Genomic DNA, 21,067 nt, shown 5'->3' on the forward strand with positions numbered 1-21,067 from the left:
TACATAGGATTGACTTAGATCAAGCATAGTAATTTGTTAGAATGGCCCAGTCAAAGTCCAGACCTAAATCCAATTGAGAATCTGTGGCAAGACTTGAAAATTGCTGTTCAGACTCTCTCCATACAATCGAACAGAGCTTAAGCTGTTTTGCAAAGAAGAATGGGCAAAAAATGTCACTCTAGATGTGCAAAGCTGGTAGAGACATCCCTAAAAAGACTTAAAAAGGTGGTTCTATAAAGTATTTAGGGGGGGCTGAATACAACTGCATGCCGCACTTTTCAGATATTTGTTAAAAAAACAAACACACAAAACACTCTTCACTGTCCTTCCACGTCACAATTATGTGCCACTTTGTGTTGGTCTATCACATAAAACTCCAATAAAATACATTTACGTTTTTGGTTGTATTATGACAAAATGTGGAAACCTTTCAAGGGGTATAAATACTTTAAGGAACTGTATAGGGTTTATATAGTATGAGAACTGGACACAGATGAGGAGCTCCCAACTGTTGTGCTGAGGCTCCAATTGGTGGGAATTATGTAGACAAGCAGAGCGCCTGTGTGATGCCGGCCAACAGATAATACGTTTACGTTTGATGTATTTTTACAGTAGAACAATAATGTCAGTGTTCAAAGTTAACCATATATATTCCACCGCCACCAAAAACATAACTATGCAAAAGCAACCTTGTCCTTTGTACAAACATTAAATGGCAGCCTGACGCAGATGGATGCTCCAGGTGTATTTTTATTCCCTCGGCTCATCTTCACTGACTTTTTTATATTTAGGTTATTTTCCCCCCAATATATATTTTTATTTTATTTAAAAAAAAAAAAAAAAAAAAAAAAGCAGCGGTCTTGTTAAGTAACGAAAAGAGCCGCTGAACTGTGAAAACTAGCTAGTCACATGCTTTGTGAGACGGAAGAGTTACATGGGTGGTCACTGCTGACTTTTGCCAAAAAATACTTCATAGTCATCCTGATCCAACTGACTCACAGGGCCAGAACAAGTTTGTAGGCTTTGGAGTTAATAACACTTCAAATAGTGTGAATTAGTAGGCTGCCACTGGGGCCCCTGAAAAAACTATGTACCCGCTTATCTAGGTCTTCAACATTTTCTGGGTCACTTGCCCAATATAAGCATGCAGCTAGTGAGGGACCAGGAATCAGGAGTCACATTTGGCCCAGATCGGTGACTAAATAAACAATGGGAGAGATTACTGTATTAATAGCAGCCTCACCATTTCTCTCTGCAAAGGTTTCTACAATACTATTTATATGATCCTTAGTGCAATGTCCTGGTCATCAGTCATTCTTTAATGTGAAGCATTATTCACCTTTCATATATTTCCAAGTGTGTTTACGTGAAAAATGCCATACTTGCCTTTCCAGCATGCATTGCTAATGAAGAGTGTGACTACACAAACCATAATTATGACAGAACAAGAGTGGAAAACAAAGACAACATATCGTAGTATTAAGAGAAAATGTAATAATCAACATAAATACAAACTAAGCTTCACAAGTCTTCAGTAAGGGTTTCACCTATTTTATGTCCTTATCCTTCTGCATTCCTACTTCAGCTGAGCACTCATTCCATCCCCCAATTCCCAGCAAGTGCTGTCATTTCACAGCTTGCCAAATGTTATGGAAAACTGGTCACGATCTGATGTGAACATCACACCACTAAAAAGTAACAATCAGTGCTACATAACCTATTTGCAGGGCAAAGCATAGACAATCCTCAGTAACAAGCCATTTGAATAATGCTTTGTAAAACTGATTCAATAAAAGACTTCAATCTTTCAATGTACTAGACCAGTAAGTCTGCAAACTTTGTAAAGAAAGCCAGTTTACTGTAATTAAGACTTTAGGGGGGCAGGCTAGGGCAAGTGGGAGGAAACGGTGCCCACGTCGCAGGCGTCAGTGGGAGGAAACGGTGCCCACGTCGCAGGCGTCAGTGGGAGGAAACGGTGCCCACGTCGCAGGCGTCAGTGGGAGGAAACGGTGCCCACGTCGCAGGCGTCAGTGGGAGGAAACGGTGCCCACGTCGCAGGCGTCAGTGGGAGGAAACGGTGCCCACGTCGCAGGCGTCAGTGGGAGGAAACGGTGCCCACGTCGCAGGCGTCAGTGGGAGGAAACTGTGCCCACGTCGCAGGCGTCAGTGGGAGGAAACTGTGCCCACGTCGCAGGCGTCAGTGGGAGGAAACTGTGCCCACGTCGCAGGCGTCAGTGGGAGGAAACTGTGCCCACGTCGCAGGCGTCAGTGGGAGGAAACTGTGCCCACGTCGCAGGCGTCAGTGGGAGGAAACTGTGCCCACGTCGCAGGCGTCAGTGGGAGGAAACGGTGCCCGCGTCGCAGGCGTCAGTGGGAGGAAACGGTGCCCGCGTCGCAGGCGTCAGTGGGAGGAAACGGTGCCCGCGTCGCAGGCGTCAGTGGGAGGAAACGGTGCCCGCGTCGCAGGCGTCAGTGGGAGGAAACGGTGCCCGCGTCGCAGGCGTCAGTGGGAGGAAACGGTGCCCCATAACAGTGTCTGTAGAAGGAATTGTGCCCCATTTTTGCAGTCAATGAAAGGAATTGTGCCCCATTGTTGGTGTCAGTTGGAGGTGTACGGATTTTATTTTCAGCTGGTACACAAATGCAAGCTTATTTTTATGTGACTCAATTAACACCATTCTTGCCAGTCTTTGGACACACAAAATGCTCCCTGTAAAAGCAAAAGCCAACTACAGCCACATCTCTTATAGTGCGATTAGAACTTCAAGGACAGGGAGGCAGAGGCAGACAATTCCCAACTCAATCCCCATTGGATAGATTATCCATCATCAATTCCTGCCTTGACAGATAATAAAAACCTGACAGAATGATTTTGCACAGAGGATCAGGAAAGTTCAAACAAAAAATATGTTTGGGATGGGAGTTGGGCTTTAACTATAACAAGCAGGGTATGCCAATAACAGACTGTACTGTATAGGGCTGTACTCAGTGTTAAGCCCATAGTCCATTATTATTATTATACAAAATTGATATAGCGCCAACAGTTTGCGCAGAGCTTTCAACATGAGGGCAGACAGTACAGTCTAGAAAAGTTTATTTTAAAACAATTATTATACTATATTTACTAAATTCAGAGAACGGAATAGACAGGCAAAGACTCCAGAAATGACCATGGGTAAATGATGACAGTGATGTACAATCTGCTAAGTAGTCATTAGTGAGGCTTGCACAAGTAGACTTCCCATTAGATGAGCGGTGGTCATTAGGCAGAACACACTTCAATAATGTACATAGCCTTTTCTTACATTCTTCTGAAAAAGTCTGCATCCAGTAAAAACATAGGTTTCCCCCCTCACAAAGTAGAAGACATGAGACAAATTAGAGGATTACCCCAGGGCTTAACGCCCCATGAATAATGCAAGACCACTGGACTAATAGAATATACATGAAAGCTCCCAGAACTAATATGCATAAAGTTGTTGTCAACACCACATCAAAGGCACTGTAAGAATAACTCCACTCATTTTTTGAGTTAACTCGCATTAATAAAAACTTTTTTCTAAAGATATCAGGGAAACATGAAAACTGTTTTTTGGTCTTCTAAACATTTCAACACCTAAAGGCTGCCATCATAGGTGTGTGCAGCCCAATGCTTTAGGGTGTGCACTCCAAAGCTCAAACACATTGTAAATGAACACAGTAAGTAATCGGTACAAAGGGAAAGGGTCGGTAAATTATATATTTAGCGGCCCCTTCCCCCACTCCTTTTAAAACTTCCCCAGTGTGTGCTAGCAGCAGCAGCCTTTGGGAGAGAAGAAAAAGGAAGCCAGCAGTGCAGGGGCAATCTTCACTGCACAAGGTGATTAGGGTGTTCCCAGGCACACCTGGCACACCATGTGCGCATGCCTATGGCTGCCATACACAGGTCAATGTCATCCTTCTGAACTGGCTGAAATTTAAGCCGTGGATGTCCCTGTCGGCACCACACAGTAACAAAAACGGGTTGTTCAATCAACCTTTTTAAAAAGGACGCAGGTGGAAAATTTGTGGACAGTGACTGCATCTAATCAGATGCAGTCACAGTTTGGGAATACCGACAGCCGTGGCTACCGGCTGTCATAATGGAGTAGCCGGCATGTGGTTTCTTTCACCCTGCTGTTTAGCATTGAGAGAGGAAAGAAAACTGCATGTACATTACAGATCTATAAAGTTTTTTTTAACAAGAAATCAGATCTAGAAAGTTTAGCAAGTTTAGATAAGGCTCCCAACAACTGACAACCTGCTACACAAGTGGGCTATACAAACAAGAACCCCCCAGTCCTTACCGGCTCAGGTGCTGGACTCTCTGCTTCCACCTCTGTGTCAGCAGAAGCAGCATCCTTATACTGCTGAGGAGACTCAATGACCAGCTCCTTCTTCACACTTTTACCAGTGTTTGTCCTACTTTGCATTTTGCCTTGTGCTCACCACCTCGGTAACAGGTCCCAAAACTCTTCAATCTCTTCCAGTAATTCACTAGCATGTCAGAAAGCCCAGGGAGTGGGAAGTGCCTCTCCCATTCTCACAGCAGAGGAAAATTCAACAGTTAAAGTCTTTTCTAGGAAGAAATGCAGGAAGGTTGTGAGCCGGCCTCTGAAGGGGGCTGGAAGAGGAGGATCTGTTTTCATGACACAAGGAAAACAAGCCACAAGTGCTGTGCTGTGCATGGTGCAATGTGGCTCAGGCTGGAAGGAACAGATGTTCTCCTAACAGCAGCCGGCTCAGTTACTTACTTAGCTGGACGCACGCTTTTGTTTTATGGGATAAATAGGAGTGTTCAGACAATCTACAATGAGCACTGTCTCTTTTGTTCTTTAAAGCTACTTTAAAGAGACAAGGTATATTAGCTTCCATTGTTATCCCAGGCAGGCAGCGCACACTGAATATCACAGCAGCACAAGTCTTTTCTGTGGGAAAGTGCACACCCTAGTAATCTGGTACTAATCAGAAGGGAGGGAACACCGACATGCCAAGACCAACTTATACAATTAAACTGCTTTACCGCACAGCTAGCTCAGCAGCCTATTAAAGATACACAGCACCTGTGCAATAGGTGTTTACACACCAACCTCATTATTATACCCAGAATGGAGAGAACTGCATGCATTGGTGCCCAACTTCTCAGGCAGCAGGCACAGGACAGTCAGGGCTTGTAACCATACATTTCTTTTCAATCAGACTCAGATTGTTTAAGAAAATTACCATTTCTGTCTGTAAAAGCATGTTTTTGCCCGGAGTTAGGCTTTAATCATTTTGAACATACCTAAATCAGTGTTAAAAGGTTTTATTTTGTATGTTTTTACACACACACACACACACACACACACACACACGGGGGCTACGTGACTGTTTCATTCACATATGTGCGTCTGTGTGCATAAAAACACCACACCTGCTCTCCAGTGAGCTGCAACGCATGGTAATGTACTGCTATGCCAAAACAGTGTGTACTCAGCCTTAGGCCTGTTTCCCACAAGCTTCAGCCTGTATAAGAGTAGAACAGCAAGCTTTTCCTAACGGATCCTAATGGGAGTGCTGATTGCAACATTAAACAAGTTGCTAGCAGGCTTCAGAATTTCTTGAAGATTGTAGAAAGCCTGCTAGCAGCTTGTTAAAGGTGACAAACAACACTCCCATTAGGATCCAAGTTCAACATATACAAACTGGAGCTGAATGGTTCTTTAAAAGCTTCGACAAATCTTGCTGAAAGCTCTGCAAACGCTTTGTCAAAGCTTACTGTTCACACTGCTCTTATACAAGCTGAAGATCATGTGTGACATGCCTTTGTTTAAGAACATGCACTGTCATTAAAGACCTATGGAACTGTATACTTAAAGTACACGAAAATTACAGAATGAGAAGGGGGTCATGTTTTTATTGTCGTTTGTGTTCCCGGAGGGAAGATTTAATTTGTGACCATTATCACCTTGACAGGACATGATAGGAAATCTCAACATTTGAAGTGTTTACCAGAGAACGTAGTAAGGGGAAAACTTTCAGTTGGTACACCTGTTCTTAGGTCAAGGCTCAAGAATGGTAATTCTGTTTACTTTAGCGTGATTTCCTAGCATTTCTAAGACAGGCAAAGTGGTAAAGTGTATCCCAACCTAAAACCAACATTTTATATATTGTAGCTTACCAAACGACGTTTTTAAAAACGTCACGTCACTTTAAATGACCGTGTGTGGGGGAAAACGTTTTTTTATGTCTTCTGAAAAACGACAAAAAAAAAATTGAAGCATGCTTCAATTTTATGTGTCGTTTTTCAAAACGTCGTTTTTTACTTCACAGAAATTGACCGTGTGTAGTAAAAAACGTTGCTTAAAACGACGTTTTTACACCCGCGTATGCCCAGAAGATAGTTATGAAGCGAGCTTCAATGGAAAAACGTGGTGAACGTAACCTCGCTTTGCTAGAACATTGAGAAAAACGATGGTGTGTAGGCAACTTCGTCTTTGAAAATTGAAGTTTCAAAAACGTCGTTTTTTACTTCACAGAAAATGTCGTTTTTTTTCATCACATAAAGTCATTAGATGTAGTGACAGCATTAGACCAAACTGTCCATCAAAAGTGGCATTTAGAGGGTTGAGGCAAACCATTTAACATTGACAGGGATTGCCTACAATGGTCAGCTTATATTTAACCACTTACCCTCCGGAAGGTTTTACCCCCTTTATGACCAGGCCATTAAGCATTGCACTACTTTGGCTGGTAATTGCGCGGTCATGCAACACTGTACACAAATTAAATTTAGATATTTTTATACAAATAGAGCTTTCTTTTGGTGGTATTTGATCACCGTGTATTTTTAACAATATAAATGGAAAAAAAGATCGAAAATTTAAGGGAAAAAAAACAATATGTATTTTCTGCTAAATCAAAAAAAAATTCTTCATGGATTCAGGTCAAAATGTATTCTGCTATATGTCTGCGTTAGTATGGCAGGCTAGCTGATGCTGGCTGGAGGGTACACTGGCTAACACTGACCCCAATGCCATAATCAGCGCCAATACTATACACTGGTGCTGTACTAAATGACACTGGCTGGGAAGGGGTTAACATCTATTAAGGTGTTAAATTGCATGCCTAACAACAAGGTTTACTGTGTGTGTTATGTGCCGCTTTTACTAAGTGAACTTTCTTTATTCCCTGCAAAGCAGGGAAAGAAAAAGCAACAGCAAAATCACCTATCAGTATTCGGAGAAAACAGAGCTCCCTTACCTGAATGATGGAGCTGATCAGCTGGTGCCGGCGATAAATCATTTGCTGGCACCCGCTGATTGGCTTGTGCTATAACTAATCACAGCGTGCCCCCTACCCAGATGAGCTGGATCACTTATAAGATATGTGATCCAGCACAGAGAGGCCGCTTTGCCACCATACTTCTAAGCGAGGTGGTCGGCAAGCGAATATTACATTTTGTTTTTTGGGTTTAGATACACTTTAATGAAAACATCAGTAGAAGGACACAACGAGCAAAACATACCCTGATAGGGTTTTAATTCTTCTCTATCCCATCTTAAAAAAAAATCTGTTTACATACACTTTAAAGGGGTTGTAAAGGTTTGTTTTTTATTTTCTAAATAGGTTCCTTTAAGCTCGTGCATTGTTGGTTCACTTACCTTTTCCTTCCATTTCCCTACTAAATTATTTTTTTCTTTGTTTTCTTTGTCTGAATTTCTCACTTCCTGTTCCTCCTCAGTAACGTGTTCAGTAAGCTGTTCTAAATGACTTTCCACCGCTCGAATGATGGGGGCAAGCTTACTGAGGAGGAACAGGAAGTGAGAAATTCAAACAAAGAAAACAATTTTTAGAAGGGAAATTGAAGGAAAAGGTAAGTGAACCAACAATGCACTAGCTTAAAGGAACCTATTTAGAAAGTAAAAGATGAACCTTTACAACCCCTTTAATGAAAGATGGTACAAGTATACTTGTGTAGGTAGACAGCAAATATTTCTTGATATACAGACAAGATTTTCCTGCTACAGCCTGATGAGATCGTGCTAAGAATTTTATCAGCTCTCATGAACTATGTGGTTTGTTTTGTCTCCTTATAAGAACCACCAGAAAAACTCCACAGCTCACAGCAAAACAGATAAGCGCTTGTCTGCTGCTTGAAATGAGAGAGATTTAAAGGGGCTGTAAAGGTTTGTTTTTTATTTTCTAAATTGGTTCCTTTAAGCTCGTGCATTGTTGGTTCACTTACCTTTTCCTTCCATTTCCCTTCTAAATGTTTTCTTTGTCTCAATTTCTCACTTCTTGTTTGAAGGAAAAGGTAAGTGAACCAACAATGCCCTAGCTTTAAGGAACCCATTTAGAAAATAAAAGACGACCCTTTACAACCCCCTTAATTCAGACACTGCAAGGCTTGTGACAAGTGCAGAAGATCAATCCCAGAACCCACTCTGGAATTTGTAAATCTAAGCATTTTCTCAGGAAGGTACAAATTATTTTTAAGCATTAGCCCACATGAGTGATGACACATTACAGAGAGATACCCATCAACAATGCAAAACTCGTTTGTTACAGACAGCAACATTTTTCTGGTATATGAATGGCAAACCCCATAGTGGATGAGTAGTTTTTGGCTAGCGTTGTTGACTTGACCATGGATAACGTGGAGCTTCGACCTTTGGCTCTTAAAGTAAGGAGTTTGGTTTTGACTAAAGCTTTGAAAAAAGCACTCGGGCTCTCACATTCGGACTGCAGGGGGTTTTTCAGGTGCTTTACAGGCGCTATTTTTAGCCCAAATGCGCCTAAAAAACACCCCCGTGTGAAAGGGGTCTAAGGGTTATTGGTTGGTGTTATGTTTATATTGGTGGTCCTTAGCTTTTTTTTTCAGAAAACGCCTCTCAAACATGCAATCCAGAGGGGTTGTTCACGAGGGTCCTCACACGGGCAGGCAGATACACACTGACAAGAAGAGAACATTAACTACCTAGAGCGCTCAACAGTGTCCTGGTAGTTCATGGAGAACTACAAGCCAGCAACCACAAAGGCTGTTGGTACTTGTAGTTTTTCCCCATCTGCCCACCCGCTCCCATTTTTTTTTTTTTTTTAAATAGTGACAGCAAGCGGGGGAGCAAATACCTTGTTTGCTGTCACTGGAGGCAGCGGTCCAAATATTTACATGTTTCATCCTAAAAATGTTCCAACGGTGAACTTCACATTTAAGCCCAGTGTGTATGGACCCTAAGGGTTAGGTTAGGGGTACAGTATCATGTTTAACCACTTAACCCCCGTACCATATTGCTGGTCAAAGACCAGAGGACTTTTTGCGATTCGGCACTGTGTCGCTTTAACTGACAATTGCGCGGGCGTGCGAAGTGGATCCCAAACAAAATTGGCGTCCTTTTTTCCCCACAAATAGAGATTTTTTTTGGTGGTATTTGATCACCTCTGCGGTTTTTAGTTTTTGCGCTATAAACAAAAATAGAGCGACAATTTTGAAAAAAATGAATATTTTTTACTTTTTGCTATAATAAATTTCCCCCAGAAATATATATAAAAAAAAAAAAAAATCCTCAAATTAGGCCGATACGTATTCTACATATTTTTCAAAAAAAATCGCAATAAGCGTTTATTAATTGGTTTGCGCAAAAGTTGTAGCGTTTACAAAATGGGGGGTATTTTTATGGCATTTTTATTAATATTTTTTTTTATTAGTAATGGCGGTGATCAGCGATTTTTTTCGGTACTGCGACATTATGGCGGACACTTTTTTGGGACCATTGGCATTTTTATAGCGATCCGTGCTATAAAAATGCATTGGATTACTATAAAAATGCCACTGGCAATGAAGGGGTTAACACTAGGGGGGGAAGGGGTTAAGTATGTTCCCTGGGTGTGTTCTAACGGTAGGGGGGGTGGCCTCACTAGGGGAAATGACTGATCTTCTGTTCATACATTGTATGAACAGAAGATCAGCATTTCTCCCCCTGACAGGGCTGGGAGCTGTGCGTTTACACACACAGCTCCAGGTCCCTCCCCGCTCTGTAACGAGCGATCGCGCGTGCCCGGGGCAAACGCGCCTGCCGGGCATGCGCACGGGAGTCAGGGGCACGCGTACGCTCCCCTAGTGGCCTGCGCGAGAGCAGACGTATAGCTATGGGCTCTCGCGCAGGGGAGCCGACCTGCCGCCGTAAAATGACAGCGGCTGGTCGGCAAGTAGTTAAGTAGTTGTTAGTTCAATATATAGGTGAGATTAAGGGTTAAATGACCAAGGTCATGTTAAGAAGTTTAGGGGTTAAATTGTGTTTCACTGATGTAAAGATTTCCTTTTTGTGCGATAGCCAGATTTTTCCATGAAAATCCAGGTTGTCATTAAAGGCAGACACAAAATCTCACACCCAGGCAATATTGTAAAAAAAAATCAGCACATAGCAAAAGGAGGTCTTATTTTTTATCACATCTTTATAATGCACAAGGATGAATGATGTACAAGGCAGCCTGTAACTTATTTTCTTCAGCATCCAACTACTTGTCTCTAGTCAGTGCGTTCTTCTAATCGTCCAGTCTTCTTTTGAGCCCTGGTTCACACTGGTGCGTTTTGACATGAATGTGACATTACAGGAAACAATTGTTTTCTGTGTGTCCTTGAGGTGACAGTCACTTTACAATGCAGTAAAACATCTGTCCCTGCACTACTATTGAAATCAGCCTCAAACCCCTTTATGCCTGGGGGATACTGAAACCTTGGTGAGGTGGTCAAGTGCTGCAGTTTTGGCAAAGGTCAGAGAACCAATAACCAGTAATGCCTACAGCCAATCTAGAAATAAGAAAATGGTTGTGCCTTGCTCTGCACTTTGGGGTTGATTTACTAAAGGCAAATAGACTGTGCAGTTGCTCCAGAGCTTAGCAAATGAGAGAAGACCACTTTACAAACATACCCAATCACGTGCAGGGGAAAAAAAATGCATTTTTGCTTGCACATGATTGGATGGTGGAAGCCAGCAAAGCTTCTGCTCATTTACTAAGCACTGGAGCAAAGTGCAGTCTATTTTTACCTTTAGTAAATCAACCCCTTAGTGTCTGTATGGAGGCAGCAATCTTGGTAGAGACACCAGACTTTACTTGCGTCAGACATGCTCCCCTAATGACTGGTGATTTGTTGAACTGATGACTCCAAAGAACAATCCAAAAGCAGCAGAAGTATTAAAAAAAAAAAAGAAGATTTAAAGAATGCATAAGGCAGGCGTTCCAGCTACAGTTTCCAATTTGCATGACAAGTCGCAGACTGTTGCCGGCAATGGCACCATTACAATTGGTGCACCGCACCGATTTGCAAAAGTAGTTACTGCACTACGTATGCTAATTTCAGGTGCGACTTCAATAGACATCTGTGCATGAAGCTGTAGAGATGTCTTTCAAATCCCACCCAAAGTCTCGGCTTTGAAATCGTGCCATTTCAGATGAAGTTGCATAAATTCAAGGCAGTATTCATTGTGCACGAGGGCTTTAGAATGATAGGCTGGCACCAGGGATGTCTGCAGCACAATTCCTCTGCCCTAAAACAGTGCAGACTACTACAGCAATTGTCAGATTCCCAAGCAGCCCCTTTGGTACGAGATATTCATGTTTACATTGGTCCAAGCTGGATCAATGGCTCCTGCTGCTATCAATCTATCCAATGGGGACCAGGGACAGCGTCTGGAGCTGGAGTGCTTGGCCCCGTCACTGGAAAATACTGGGTTCAGGTAAGTAAAAGAGGGGCTCGGGGGGGGGGGGGGGACAGCTGCAGTAGAAGAGATTTTTCACCTTAAAGGGGTTGTAAAGGTAAAAAAAAAAAAAAATCCCTAAAGAACTTTACCTTAGTGCAGTCCTCCTTCACTTACCTCATCCTTCGATTTTGCTTTTAAATGTCCTTATTTCTTCTGAGAAATCCTCACTTCCTGTTCTTCGGTCTGTAACTACACACAGTAATGCAAGGCTTTCTCCTTGTTGGGGAGAAAGTCTCTTAAGGGGGCGAGCAGGAGTGTCAGAACACCCACTAAAACACAGCTCCTTTCTCCATCTGTAAAGTAGAGAGCATCCTGACCCTCCTGCTCGCCCCCTCAAGAGACTTTCTCCACACCAGGGAGAAAAAGTCTTGCATTACGGTGTGTAGTTAAAGACAGAAGAACAGGAAGTCAGGATTTCTCAGAAGAAATAAGGACATTTAAAAGCAAAATCGAAGAATGAGGTAAGTGAAGGACGACTGCACTAAGGTAAAAAAAAGCTATTTAGGGATTATTTTTTTTTTTACCTTTAATGCATATAACGCATTAAGATAAAAAAAAAAAAAAAAGTACAGTAAAACCTTGGTTTGCGAGCATAATTTGTTCCAGAAACATGCTTGTAATCCAAAGCACTTGTATATCAAAGCATTTCTTTTACAGGGTATAAAAAGAGAAGAGAGGCACCTCTATCAATACGTTGCTAAATGTTGTACCTTCATTAAATGTAACCACATTGCTACACTTCGAGGCTCCTCTTCTTTTTTATACTCAGTTGTGACATGACGCTACTCTTATATCAAGACATTGCTTGTATATCAAGGCAAAATTAAAACATTTTGCTGGACTTGCAAAACGCTCTCAAACCAAGTTAGTCTCAAACCAAGGTTTTAGAGCCGGTTCACACTGGGGCGACTCGTCAGGCGACTCAGCCGCCTGACATGTCGCGTCCCATTCTATTCACCAGAACCGTTCCAACCGCTCCGACTTAGAAAAAGGTTCTTGTACGACTTTGGGGGCTACTCGGGGCGACTTCTATACAGAAGTCATTTTGCAAGTTGCCTCTGAAGTCGTCTTCGGGACGACTTGCCGAGTCGTCCCCGAAGTCGTGCCGCCCCAGTGTCAATTATGAAACTGTAACATACCACTTTGTCCATTTCTTGTGTCTTCTAAGAGCAAATACTAAATGTTTTTAAAGGGCCTGTTCCCATCCATGTGCTGCAATAATACAGTTGTATTAGAGTGCTGAGGTGTCATTCATTGTGAAAAGTCATTGGAGTACCATTCCAGTTATTTTTTTTATCCTTTGTGATGCATTAGGCTGTCCGTTTAAATAAAATTTTGTGCCTTAACCCAACACTTATTAACACACAACACAAAGCACATATGTTTAAACACACTGCAGCAGACCGCCCTGGTGTGAATGGGCCCTAAGAGAACAAATTCTCAACAAATAAGCTTACAGGAGAGTATACTAAATAACAGCATAATTCGTTTAGTCTGAATTTAATGAGAAACTAAACCCACCAATAACAGTTTTTTAAAGAAAGCTCAAGTTAGAAACATTCAATAAATTGTATTAAATCCTTAAACATACCAATGTTGTTGTCACCGACATCCTGCCTGCGATGACGTGCCAGGTAGGCCAAATTCAAGTGTAATAACCGTCACAACTACTGGTGTGCTTCTATTCCCTCTCATCTGATCTTCCAAGCCCTCAAATGGCAGATGCAAATTTAAATAGAAGTGAAGATGGCACTGTCCTTGGTGGGTAGAGGGGTTTAATTCTGCTTTAACAGCCAGAAAAATAGTGTCTGAATATGTTACACACCTACTGTATTTGTATCTATTTGACCAAAGTCTTATTGAGATCAATCCTCTGGAAAGGACTATTGGAGATAATTATGTCACCTTTTGTTAACTAGCCCTTCAAAGTTCCTAAGGCTTACACAAACAGTGAGTCAGAATTGTCTGACCTCCTGCTGCTACTTCTTGCACACTGTCAGTACAGGATCTTGTCAGAATGAGATATGTGTCAGTGAGCTTGACCCAGCATGACCCAGACTCAAGGCAGGTGGTGCCGCGAAACAGACCCTTCAACAAGGGATGACAGGTGTGAAGCTCTTCTTACAACTGCTGACCAGCCACAATATATTGTCTGAAGACTGGAACCCAAGTGTTTAAAGTGGAGATTCCATCAAAAAAACAATTTTGCGTTAAACTCTAGCTTACGACTAAAAAAAAAAAAAAAAAAAAAAAAAGAAAGAAAATGTTTTCTTTACCTAGGATTCTGACATCATCTCCCTCTAATGCTCCTGGGAATGTGTGTCATCATTTCCCAGGATGCAGTGCGTCCAATTATCACTCCCCATCCAAGACTTCCAGGAAGTAAGTGCCTGTAGGCTTCACAATGCCCACAAGCAAAATGACAATGGTGTAGATATAGTTTTATAAACTATCTTTTTTGAATATCTATGCGGATCGGCGGGGGATTGTAAAATAGTAAGTGACCAGATTTATATTATAAAAACGCAGGATGAAAGAACATACATTTAAAAAATGCTAATTGTGGTTGGAACTCCGCTTTAAGTATTGTTCACAGCCAATAAGGATTACCTCTGGAAACAGGTCAGTATTTTATATGATCTTATGCTGCAGAGATGTATTGAATTTAGCAAACTACCATAAACATTGCAGTGTGAGAATAAAGCTGGCCATAGACTGCTTGAATCTCAGCTGGTTCAGCAGGGAGCGGCTGAGATTCAAACCATGTATGGGCAGGCTGAATGTACCCAAGACGATCCATCGATCAGCTTTGGTACAACGTGCATGTCAGATTTTTAAGATGCCATTACTGACAGCAGCTAAAGCAGCTAGCAATCATTACTTTGTTCTCCCTGCCGCAACAGCTCCACCGCTGGGAGAACACAATAGATTGCCCCATCAACACTAACATGAAGAAAATCATGGGATATCATACATTTGCATAGTTTCCTGCCATATGGGAATGTTAACTACTATACTGCAATGCTCATGCAGTGATTCATTGCTTTCTGAAAAAAAAAAATACTAAGATGAGCAACTTTGACTTTAAAATGACCAAATTGCAGCATGCTCTTTGCAATTGTTACATAGCTAAGGGGCAGGCCTCCAACCCCACTCACGCACCTTGCCAGTACTCCCTCGCTCTGTCTCTGTTGCAGCTAGCAATACACGCAATGCTTCCAAGTACAGAGAACATGTGACACACGCAGATCTCATAGTCAATTGCTTGGCCCAAGCACTGTCACATGACCCAGGGAAGAAAGGCAGTACTGACCCAAGTGTGACACCATTGTACAACACAGGGGTTTTAGCTCCAGCTGTGACTAAGGCAGGACCAGCTAAGAAGCACTGGCAAGGTCAGTATCAGGGGTTTGGGAACTCCGCCCTCAATGGACAAGGGGATAGGCACTCATAATGCAGTGCCTCCAGGAGTAGCAGTGCCCTCGCTCTCAGTCAGAAGGAGATAAAATTAAGGAGAGAGGAGGACTGTGCATGCACGGGTAGGTAATAAAGCCAAGTGCTCATTTGCGAGTTTGAGGCCGTGCCTTAAAAACACATCTGCAAGAGAGGGAAGGCCAGTGGATTGAGCAAGTGAAAAGGTAAGCATTTTTTAACATGCAGGGCTCGGTTTTGTACTGAGGACACTAATGAACAGGGATGTTTTCAACAAGAGCCAGTAAAGATGAAGTAACCCAAAGAGATTGATATGTGTCACTAGAACTCTCCCACAGAAAAAAAAAACAAATTTCTTTGGTATAGTAGAAGGTTATAACCCCTGTCAAATCTTTCTTTCTACATTCTAATACAGTGTGCAGGTTCCCCCCCCCCCCTCCTTTATAAATGTTTTTATTTTAAAGTAATAGATTACAACATGTCAGATGACAACAACTTAGAATAAGATACAGCATTGAAATACAGATAAATGCAATAATTGTACTGTTGTAGAAGTTGAAATATTATACAAATATAAATAAACATAAATAAAAAAGTTACTAATAAATGGGAATGGGAACTAATGGAGGGAAGGGAGAGGGTAATGGTGTTCCGAAGGTGGATTTCACTTATTTTATTTCACTATTATCCATGAAAGGGTATCAATACCATGACAATGTGCAGGTGGTTTTCTTGTGGAACTACTGTCTGCAATACAGTAAAATTCTCTAATAGAACTATAATTGACGCATGAGCTCTAAACTTACCCCATTCAATCCAAGTTGTTGGCTTGCCATAGGCCGCGTACACATGATAGGATCGCCAGAGGAGAGCGGTCTGAAGGACCGTTTTCATCAGTCCAAACCGATCATGTGTAGGCCCCCTTCGGTCAAAAAAATGAGAACTTGCTTTAAAATTGAACAGATGGACACCTAACCGATAGGTCAAAATCGATCGTTCGTATGCAAAAGCATTGGTTAAAAACCCGCGCATGCTCAGAATCAAGTCGATGCATGCTTGGAAGCATTGAACTTCGCTTTTTTCAGCACGTCGTCATGTTTTACGTCACCGCGTTCTGACACGATCGTTTAACCGATGGTGTGTAGGCACGACAGACCATTCTCATAGGATGGACCGATCGTGTATACGCGGCCATAGAGTTAAAGAAAAAGGTGGTGATGATTTAGCCGGATGATGCAGTCAACAGAGGTAAGGTCAGTAGAGACTGAAGAATCAAACACATTGTTCAGCAAATATTTCAGCACGACTTGGGTTTACTGTGATTCATGATGAGTATGAAATAAGAAGGAAGCTTGCATTAAGTACCATATATTATTTTCAGTCAGTTTCTCAACTGCTTATTTTTTTCCCCGTCTTAAGAAAATTAGTGGTCATATGTTATGAGCCACTCAAAGAAAATATTTGATCAGCTGTTTTCTTCCCTCCTCAAAAGGTTTCATATACAAATAGCTACACTTGTGCTTTTGTAAGTGTCTGTCTTCTAAAAGGGGAATATCTGTGTGTCAACATGGTAAACAATTGGCTTGCCAGGAATGCCAGTAAGCGGACATATCCCAAAAGGTAAAAAGGTTTATTTTCTGGTTTGGCTCCAGGCTTTATTTGCAATATGCTGCCAGGTCTGTTTCAAGAAAATATGTAAATGTTCAAGTAACATATTTTATAGTAATAGTAAGCATATTTTGGTTAGAACGTATTCTACTAAAACCTTCTACGGGTTTGAGGACCAAACCAGGATGCAATGATGTGGCGCAGCCTATAACAACATCCTTGTTTAAAAAAACAAAAAACAGAAACTGCTTTCCTCCAACTCTGTCAAAACGGACAAAAAGCTGCTTTTTTTTGCACATCCTTAAAAAGAAAGACTTTGCAGCAATCAATTTGCAGTAAAAATAGCAATTCTTTATTTTTAGGCCTCACACAGGACGAGCCAACTCTCCAAGAAGCTTTTCTTCCCGACAACATTTCAGTACAAAACACAACGGACACTCGGAAAAGTGTGCAGTGCAACGCATTGAGGAGCGTTTACTTGGCCAGAAGTAGAATTTGTTCTGGCCATTGAAATTAATTAGTGCCAAATGTGCCCAACATTAAGGATACATTCACACCTGACCATATCTTTTTCAGGCAGAAAGTTGAGCGATGTTTGCTGCCATTTTGTATGAGTCAAAAAGGTCACCAATGTAAAAAAAGAATAGAAAAATGCTCAAATCGAGCTTAAAAAAAAAAAAAAAAAAAAAGCTCCAAAACTTTGAGCTTCAGGCGATTTGGAGTGGAGATGTGAACCATCTCAATAGAGAATTCATTTTTTTTCTCCTCCAGCATTTTGGAGCTTCAGTCTTCAAGCTACTGCTGAGGTGTGAATGGGGCCTTTACAGGCATTTAGAAGCGTCAAGTGTCTTCTCCACCAAACCTCTGCTGTTCCTGGAGACACTAGCAGTGGGGTTTCCTACCTCTAAAAGCCTATTCGTGCATGGACACACAAGGTGATCCCCCATCTTCCCTGGCACCAGGGACCGGCCACGCCGAAGACAGACAGGCCGCAGACTTCACTGTGGATGAGCCATAACAGTCAGGAGACAGGAGTGATATTTCCAGAAAATTAATCAGAAGAAAAAAGTAATAAAAAGTAATAAGATCAAGTTTGCTGAACAAAGTGATTTGACAGGACATATTACATGCAACAATGGGAGTGTCAGCCAAGACACCAATATACACTATTAGATTTTTGTCTTCAGATATTCCAAAACTAGTGCAAGGGCCTACCTGATTGCATACAAATTGAAACTCTTCAGGTTTGACCTCATATTATATGGTTTTGGTAAATCTGGAGAAAAAAATCTGCAGAAAATCTAATAGTGTGTATGGGGTCTAAACAGTAAAGCCTCGTACACGCGATCGGATTTTCCGCAGACAAAGCCTCTGACTTTTGTCCGAAGGGTGTTGGCCAGGAATTTTAGCGCCACCCTTTGGGCACTTTCTGCCAATGTTGTGTTTGGTGAGCATTGCTTCCGAGCATGGGCATCTGTACTTTGGACTTTTGTCCGACAGACTCGTGTACACACAATTGGAAAATCCGACAACAGACCGTTGTTTGTGGAAATTTTTAAAGCCTGCAATCCAACATTTGTCTGTGGAAAATCCGACAATTGTCCGATGGAGCGTACAAAACGGTAAGATTTTTCACCAACAGCCTGTCATCACACCATTCCCGTTGGAAAATCCAATTGTGTGTACGAGGCTTAACAGTGATTGCAGGCACCATGACCACCTAGATTTAGGTTTAGATTAGATGTGGGATTTGATACAGAAAGACAAGATCTGAGCAAAAGGTTGTGCTAGCTTGCTCACCTGCTACCCACACCACGCTGCCTGGTCCCCAGCAGGCCATGGACCGGCACCAGTCCAACATAAAGGGGCATTTGGAGAAAGGAAAAAACAGAAATGCCAGGCTCCCCTGGGAGTAGCTGAAAAATGAGCCAGTGTGCATATGGTCTTAGGTTACTTCAAGTCCATTTTTAAGGGGGCATTTAGCCACCGTGCCTGAGATTCAGGGGTTTTGTACAGGTAGAAGGCACAGGTGCACAGTTCAGGCCCATCACCAGCTACCTGTACAAGTCTGAGAGGCTAAAAAGGCCCAAGTGCCAAACGCCCAGTTAAAATAAGGCCTTTGGAAATTTGCACTTTAAAGCGGGGGTTCACCCTTAGAGGGCACTTTTCCCCCTTAGATTCCTGCTCGTTTTTACTAGGGGAATCGGCTATTTATTTTAAAATATGTGCAGTACTTACCCGTTTACGAGATGCATCCTCTCCGTCGCTTCCGGGTATGGGCTTCGGTAATGGGCGTTCCTTCTTGATTGACAGTCTTCCGAGAGGCTTCCGACGGTCGCATCCATCGCGTCACGATTTTCCGAAAGAAGCCGAACGTCGGTGCGCAGGCGCAGTATAGAGCCGCACCGACGTTCGGCTTCTTTCGGCTACGAGTGACGCGACGGATGCGACCGTCGGAAGCCTCTCGGAAGGCTGTCACTCAAGAAGGAACGCCCGCTCCCGAAGACCCATACCCGGAAGCGACGGAAGAAGATGCAGCTCGAAAACGGGTAAGTACGGATCATATTTTAATACAAATAGCCGATTCCCCTAGACCGAACGAGCAGGAAGCTAAGGGGATAAAATTTTTTTTTTTACAAATGGGTGAACTCCCGCTTTAATTGCTACCGCATCCACCCCCCAAGTGCAGCATTAAACTTAAACTGAAATGTAAGTTAAGGGTGGAGAGAGCCTATAAATAGGCATGATCAACAGTACTTTACTCATTGATAGGGATAATAATAAAACTTACATCACAGTGCAGAGGAATGGTTATAATGCATTTGTTCTGCACAAAAATGCTGTAACACAATCCATAAATCTGTGTTTATGAGGAAACTAAAGCCTAACAATGGGACTATTGTACAGGCACATCCCATAGGGATATGAACTACAAGAGGCAGCTGTGTAAATCTCCCAAAGAAAATATTCTTCCCATTGTTAACAGCCTGTGGGCTAGAGCTGGTCTCAAGGCAGATGAAAACTCCCCAAACATGAGAAACGTCAGCTTTATATACATACTGCGAGCGAGCAAAAAGTCCAAACATTGAGCAATGTCTTTAACCTCACATATGCAGAAATCTTTCTTAGGCCCCTTTCACACTTGTCCGACTTCTCCTGTGACTTGGGACCGCAAAGTCGCATAACAAATAGTACCCCGTGATTTCCAATGAGTACCATTCATATCTGTATGACTTCAAAGTAGTCCCTGCACTTTGATGTGACTTGAGGTCCATAGACGTCAAGATTACACAGGCATTGCTTCAAGTCAGTCAAAATTGGGACAAAAAAAAAAGGCTTGACTTTTAGGTCGCACAAGTGTGAAAGGAGCCTTACTGTGCCTTAACAGAATGTTTAACTAAATGTTTCCCTATTTAAACTAATGAGAATTTTAGGATAAACACCTTGTAAAATTAAGCAGAGAGGGGGAATTCAAAAAGGCAGACTGCAGAAATGGAGCAAAGGAAGGCAGCATTTAACCCTGCAAACTGTGGCAGTGGAGAGGGCATTCAACCCAGGAGATGACAGAAATTGAGCAAGCTTAGGGGGCTTTCCACCCAGAAGATTGCAGCAATGGAGCAAGAGAGGGGACTTTCCACCCAGAAGATTGCAGCAATGGAGCAAGAGAGGGGGCTTTCCATCCAGAAGATTGCAGCAATGGAGCAAGAGAGGGGGCTTTCCATCCAGAAGATTGCAGCAATGGAGCAAGAGAGGGGGCTTTCCACCCAGAAAATTGCAGCAATGGAGCAAGAGAGGGGGCTTTCCATCCAGAAGATTGCAGAATGGAGCAAGAGAGGGGGCTTTCCACCCAGAAAATTGCAGCAATGGAGCAAGAGAGGGGGCTTTCCACCCAGAAGATTGCAGCAATGGAGCAAGAGAGGGGGCTTTCCACCCAGAAGATTGCAGAATGGAGCAAGAGAGGGGGCTTTCCACCCAGAAAATTGCAGCAATGGAGCAAGAGAGGGGGTTTTCCACCCAGAAGATTGCAGCAATGGAGCAAGAGAGGGGGTTTTCCACCCAGAAGATTGCAGCAATGGAGCAAGAGAGGGGGCTTTCCACCGAGAGGATTGCAGCAATGGAGCAAGAGATGGGGCTTTCCACCCAGAAGATTGCAGCAATGCAGTAAAGCAAGGGGCTTTCCACCCAGAAGATTGCAGCAATGGAGCAAGAGAGGGGGCTTTCCACCCAGAAGATTGCAGCAACGGAGCAAGAGAGGGGGCTTTCCACCC

At 42.6% G+C, this 21,067-nt stretch overlaps 1 protein-coding gene across 18 annotated transcripts in view; it reads right to left on the reverse strand.

Moving 5' to 3' along the window:
* The window catches only part of DOCK9 (dedicator of cytokinesis 9), a 365,118-nt gene that overhangs the window by 260,048 nt on the left and 84,003 nt on the right, over positions 1–21,067 (reverse strand). For 3 of the 18 annotated variants that reach the window (XM_040336150.1, XM_040336146.1, XM_040336136.1), the window contains exon 1: positions 4,326–4,706. The exons of 12 other annotated variants lie outside the window; for them this stretch is intronic. In XM_040336150.1, the coding sequence (XP_040192084.1) occupies positions 4,326–4,451 (126 nt within the window). In that variant the 5' untranslated portion in view covers positions 4,452–4,706. Of the gene's footprint in view, positions 1–4,325; positions 4,709–21,067 lie in introns of those variants that run through there. 3 more of the 18 variants (XM_040336148.1, XM_040336149.1, XM_040336147.1) reach the window with 3 other exon arrangements.

The sequence above is a fragment of the Rana temporaria genome, chromosome 2 (genome assembly GCF_905171775.1).
Source record: "Rana temporaria chromosome 2, aRanTem1.1, whole genome shotgun sequence".
Lineage (NCBI taxonomy): Eukaryota > Metazoa > Chordata > Amphibia > Anura > Ranidae > Rana > Rana temporaria.